Source organism: Prunus mume, linkage group LG1 (assembly GCF_029339155.1).
Source record: "Prunus mume cultivar Tortuosa linkage group LG1, ASM2933915v1, whole genome shotgun sequence".
Lineage (NCBI taxonomy): Eukaryota > Viridiplantae > Streptophyta > Magnoliopsida > Rosales > Rosaceae > Prunus > Prunus mume.
In genome coordinates this window covers 17018337-17024167 of record NC_142698.1, presented here as the reverse complement: position 1 = coordinate 17024167, position 5831 = coordinate 17018337, and the positions used below count along the sequence as shown (strand labels likewise).

General features: G+C 34.7%; 1 protein-coding gene across 1 annotated transcript; it reads right to left on the bottom strand.

Moving 5' to 3' along the window:
* Window positions 1-292: 292 nt before the first annotated feature.
* On the bottom strand, window positions 293-1651 carry LOC148921168 (uncharacterized). Its single transcript, XM_089048176.1, has 2 exons — window positions 1527-1651; window positions 293-1422 (listed from the first exon to the last, which is right to left on the bottom strand). Exons 1-2 carry the CDS (start codon window positions 1612-1614, stop codon window positions 293-295), a joined length of 1218 nt encoding a protein of 405 aa, XP_088904302.1. The 5' UTR covers window positions 1615-1651.
* Between the last annotated feature and the right edge of the window lie 4180 nt (window positions 1652-5831).

Here is a 5831-nt window from a genome sequence, read left to right as displayed (position 1 = left end):
AACAGTGCCAACATACCCGTCTCTGTTGCTAGTTAGAAAGAAATCTTTTAGAAATAGAAGCATATAGTAGAAAATGTGTATGAATGAATTAATCTATAGGACCAAGGAGGAGAGCAAGGCTGAATATTTATAGCGAAGAGTAGTTAAAATAAATAAATAAATTTGTTTTTTTCACCGAATCATAATATATATTTGGATATTGCATACATCAATGTGACAATAATGTCATTTGTCATCAACCTTAATAACAAATCTATGCGCAAAAAAGAAAAGAGAAAATTAATTTGATGGGTCAAGATGGAGATGCGTATGCATATTGGTGTTGTAGTGTTGGCCACCATGGTATCACAAATGTGAAAACACGTTTTCCGGGACTATCAATAGCACGATATCGCCAGAGCATAACGACCTCTAGGGTTCTAGTACGAAGGTCGTACATGACTTGGCGACTAAACAATTGTAGATACAAGACATGCTCGTTATTTGGATCGAAATCTTGCACCATTATAGTATGTTTCCAAAAGCCTACATTTTTGTTTTGACTGATGAGTGGAGTTTCCGAAACAATTTGATCGGTGTAAATTATGTGTACTAAACACCATTTGTTGCTGGACTCATGATCACGATCATCGTCTTTCAACTCCCAGATACTAACACCATGGTGTGTTCGACTATCCAGAGTGGAATAGACGAACACTTGGCACATTCGCAGGCGCCCTCGGCACACACCCAGGAAATCAAAATGTGCACGCCGCTCTTCATCCGGCTTACCAATGAAACGACAACGAAATGTATGGTGGTTAACAATATCATCAGTAATCATACTACTACTAGTGTTAGGCTTATCATTGGAAAATGGATCCAAGCCAAAAATAAATTCATACCCCCGCCAATACAACATCCCATTGTGAGCAACACCAGCATCATCAGACAAACGATTCAAACTAAAACTTCGTGGGCTTAATGCAACTGCCTCTGTCCATTTACCACTCTCAGAACAGAACATTTGCAAGTTGAACTGAAAGGAATTAGGCCTTGCATCCTTAATCTTAGGAATTATTATTTGCACAATCTTGTACCTGTACCTGTAGGATTCTTGTTTTCGATCTCCAATACTAATGTCATCATCATCATCATTTTGGTGCTTAGGACTGCATATGAATCCCGCTTGTACTACCTCGTGACATCGAGGAGTAGGAGGAAGAGCAACCCACTGCTTAGTGTAGGGATTACAGATGTAGTAGTCACGTTGATTGAACCAAGTTGCGCAGCAACAAACTAGATCCTTATATGTCCCAACCACAAGTGGTTCGTCTCTTCCTGTGGCTCCATAGCAAGGGAGGAAACTGAAAGAGAACTTGCGCCTGTGTTTGCTGTGTATTCCCAACTGCTCCTCTATTGAAAAAAATTCCGTCTTCCGATCTGTATCATCCGAGAAGATGAGGGTATGTTTAATGGGGTTTTGGCGTTCACGTTGAATACATAGAAAACGACGAAAGAAATAAGGATCAGAGATGAGAAGATACCAATTTTTGGATACGCACTTGTATTGAGAAGTGGATTTCTGTGGGAGTCGGCAAAGAATTTCAACCAATATGTGGTCAGGCAGGTCATCAATACTCGTGAATTTTGATGAGGATATTGGCAATTTTTTGGATCTTTTAAAGTCAGACTGATGATCATGATCATGGTCATGATAGGAGGAGGGTAGGTATTGTGATATTCTTGCTCTATAGCTTCTTTTTGTACACATGGACCTGGTGCCGCCACCTCTCATACACATGGTGCCAGAAACCAATGGAGATTTGCGATTGCAGATGACGTACCTTATAAGTAGAAGCGTACGTAGAAGGCTAGATGCTGTACAAAAACTAGGCCACTTTACGTTCTATATATAGAGAGAGAGGGAGGTGTTTGTTTCAATATGCATATGCGCGATAGGATGGGAAATAAATACAAGCAAAATAAGGATTCCGAAAGAAATCAACTTTTTTAGGTGGGAAAGAAATACAAACTAAACAAGTATTAGGAAAGAAATTAATAATTATATATTTTTTGGGTGTGTTTATAAATGAGTTTTGAGTGTGTGTAATGATGGGTTTTGGGTGTGTTTATAAAGTGTTTTGGGTGTTGAATTTTTTTATAATTTCAGCCCCTATTTTGGGTGTTTTAGTGAAACTCTATTTTATTAAATTATTCAGTTGGACCGATTGTGTTATAATCAGAAGAAGCTAATCTGCTGGGGTGTGTTTGGCCACAAGATTCCAAGGAAAACGAAGATGCTTTTGGGGTAATATTATTGCTTCCTTTTTTCAACCGAATTAATGCCAATCGCGCTTTTGTTCAACTAAATTTGAAGATCAAGTAATCCTCTTGGACCCAATTGTAATTGGGAGCTAAGTTTAGGACGTCTACAGTAGATAACCCTTTATTTTATGTTTGTGCATCTTAAAGCATCTCTAACTGATATGTCAAATTGCCACATGGACATGAAATGGCAAAAATTGAAAGTTAAAATTGCTCCAACTAAGTAGTCAAATCCTACATGAATTTGAAGGCTGGAAGAGATATGTGAAAAATAACATATCAAAAAGCTTAATGTCAAAAGTGTATTAAAGCCCTTCTCAATATAAAAGGTCCTTAAATATTATTTTAATATTTTTTTAGTCATAGACTCCACTATCATTTACTTTCTTTTAAAACTTTACGCATCATATGAGCCTCGTTTGCTTTTAAAAATATAATAAAATAATATGATATTTGGCATTTCGGGTGGAGTAAATTTTTTTCCAAAGTGTCAAATTGGCACATAAGCCACCAAATTCAAATTTAACATTTTGCATTTAACATCTCTGTTGGAGATGCTCTATAATCTGACATGGAATTTGTTCCAATTTTGGCAGGACTTTCTGAACGTGTTTTTCAGGGACAAGTACAGGCCCATCCCTTCAAACTATAACCTTGTGTTGGCCATGCTCTGGCTTCACCCTGAAAGCATTCAGCTTGACCATGTCAAACTTGTTCACTATTGTGCTTATATGAGTACTAATCACATCTTTAATCTCATATTAATATCTTAGTTACTAATTAAATTGTAATTGTATTTGTTTATGGTTCTAAGTCATGGAGGTATACTGGAAAGGAGGAAAACATGGAGAGGGAGGACGAGTCATTGGACTTCAAGGGGGCTTTTGTTTTGTTTTAATAATAGTATTGGTTTTTTTTCTCTTGTCTCCCTAGGATTGTTTAACTTGGTAGGCATTTTTTTAAAGTATATTTTTCATTTATATATATTTGCAATTTGTCACTTTCACTTTTTCATTTGAAGTCCAACCTTAGAACAAACTACCATGAAGAGTTGAGCAAGAAACGAATATAGAGTATGAATGGTTCAAACAACCAATATGGGGAAACCCTCATCAGTTAATATTAATTTTTTTATTTTTTATATATAAGCGATAATTTACTTTAACGAACAGCTAAAACTTATTTAGCTGCGCCAGAGCAATATATCGGTTCACACTGATTGAAGTGTCCAACTTTAAAAGCACAGATTCTTGAAGCTGATTAATTTCCAGTGAGACAACAGAGATGCCTAATGAACATCTTAACGCAAACTCATTTGCTTGAAGCAAAGCTGAATTGTTCTCGTACTGTCTCTTCTGTGACAAGAGATGTGCTGCTTGGATTTGGGGCCTCACCTCCTTGTAAAATCTCACACAGGCATCAAACTCCACTTTCATCTTAGCTGCAGTGGCATTGTGGCTTAGCTCTCTGAAAGTCTCAAGGTTTTGGTCAGCTTGCTTCCCTGCTAGCTCTATAGAAATCAGTGAGAGTTTAGGCAGGTCAGCTGAGGTGGTGCATGGGACAGTTTGTAAATTTGTCATACATGTTTTGGGGTTTTGGGTTTTGGAGCAAATCTTGGTCAGGGTCTTGTAAGAGACGCCAAAAGAACCTATGAAAAAAGAAGCAACAATCACAATAGCACAACAGATTGCAGAGCTAGATGAAACCATTTTTTTCTTCTTTTTTTTTTGTTCTGTGGCCTTCTAATGGGATTAGTAACTTAAATACTGGCAACTTAGGCTTAGGTTAATGAATCATTTATATAAAGAATATGCAGTTTCACTTGGTTCTTAATTAAATCAAACAAAACTGACATACTAATCTTAATGCCACGTAAACTTCTAAGAATGGTTGATTTGGGTTGGGCTTAAACTTCATATATTTTGTTTATTGGACTGATGTTTAAACCAAGCCCGCTATGGTTTTTTTGTGTCTGCTATTCTTAAGCTTAGCCCCAAATGATATGTCGTATTTAACAAAGGATATTCGTATGACATCTTTGTGTTAGCCTTCACTCAAATTATTACACTAATTATTGATTCCCGTGAATTTTGTGATTTGATATTTTTGTTAAAACTAAAATAATACTTTTACTCCAAAGTATTAAATCTTCCCTAACCTCTTCCCCAATCAAATAAACCAATAAGGAAATGTATTAATATAATAGGATAAAAAGCATGTGCGATTTTTTATCATTGCATTTCAATTAGAATCAAGAAAATTTAATTATGGAAAGTGTTATATCAGACCAAAAAGATATTACAGTATGGATTGCAATGTCATATATCACATAAATTGAGAACAAGAAGTTGGTGTCCGCAACAATACTAATAAGAAAACTTTGGTCGCGCAAAGTCTTTAAAAAATTTAAAAATAAAAAAAATAATCTTGCGTCTCATTTTTGATACCCGCCCAAATTTTTAGACTTTTGCGCGACAAATAGTAATGTTGCGCAAATATTTGCACGATGAAATATTTTGTTTTTGACTTTTTGTTTTATTATTTCTTTAATATTAATTTAATTATATTAATTTTTTGAATTTTGAATTTTTAAATTTAATTTAATTGTATGATTTTTTTTCGTTACTTTAATTTAAATTGATATTAATTTAATTATATTAAAATTTTCAAATTTTTACTTTTTAAATTTAATTTAATTGTATGATTTTTTTAATTACTTTAATTTAAATTGACATATGAAAAATAAAATTACATATGAAAAATAGTGATTAAATCATCCAATAAATATATATATAATATTCAAAATGTACACATAAATTAACAAAATACAATAATAAAATCCTAATACAAGCGTATTGTGGTGGTAGTGGCGGAGAATATGTTTTGATTGCTTCCTAATCCTCAACTTTAGCCGTCAAAGTCTCGATGATTCCGTACAAAAAAAAAGGTCAAATTAAAAAAAAAAAGAAGAAGGGATAATCTCCCCTAAAATTATTATACCACAAATCCAACCCAAACTCCAATCACTCCCCTTTACTCAATCCCAAACCCCACACAAACTCAAAACTAACTCCAAAAACACATATTAATGAAAAAAATTTAAAATTTGGAGAGAATATACCTTTTGGCAAGATTGAGAGTGAGTGAGAATGAGAGAGAGAAGTTAGTGTGAGAGAATTAGAGAAGATAGTGATAGAGAGATGAGAGAGTGAGTGAGAGTGAGAGATAGTGAAGAGAGAGATGATGAGAGATTAAGTGAGAGGAGTGAGTGTGAGAGAAATGGTGGGATTTGGGGAGAGGGAAAGAGAGAGGAGAGGTAAGAGTAGAGAAAGACATTGAGAAAATGGTGGACGAGTTATTTTCGTTTTAAAAACCGTATCACTTTGCGCAACGAACAATATTGTTGGTTGTGCAAAGTTTTGCTTAATGAAAATATTGGAATATTGATCGCGCAAAAGGACTTTATGCGTGACGAAAAAATATTGGTCGCAAAGCCACTTTGAGCGACGAAAGAATATTACTAT

Excerpts from the sequence above, each read along its gene's own strand:
- LOC148921168 (XM_089048176.1), bottom strand. The coding sequence starts at position 1,614 with ATGACCTGCCTGACCACATATTGGTTGAAATTCTTTGCCGACTCCCAC. Across the intron at positions 1,423-1,526 it reads AAGTGCGTATCCAAAAATTG|ATCGGAAGACGGAATTTTTT; the intron begins GTATCTTCTCAT and ends CGGATGATACAG.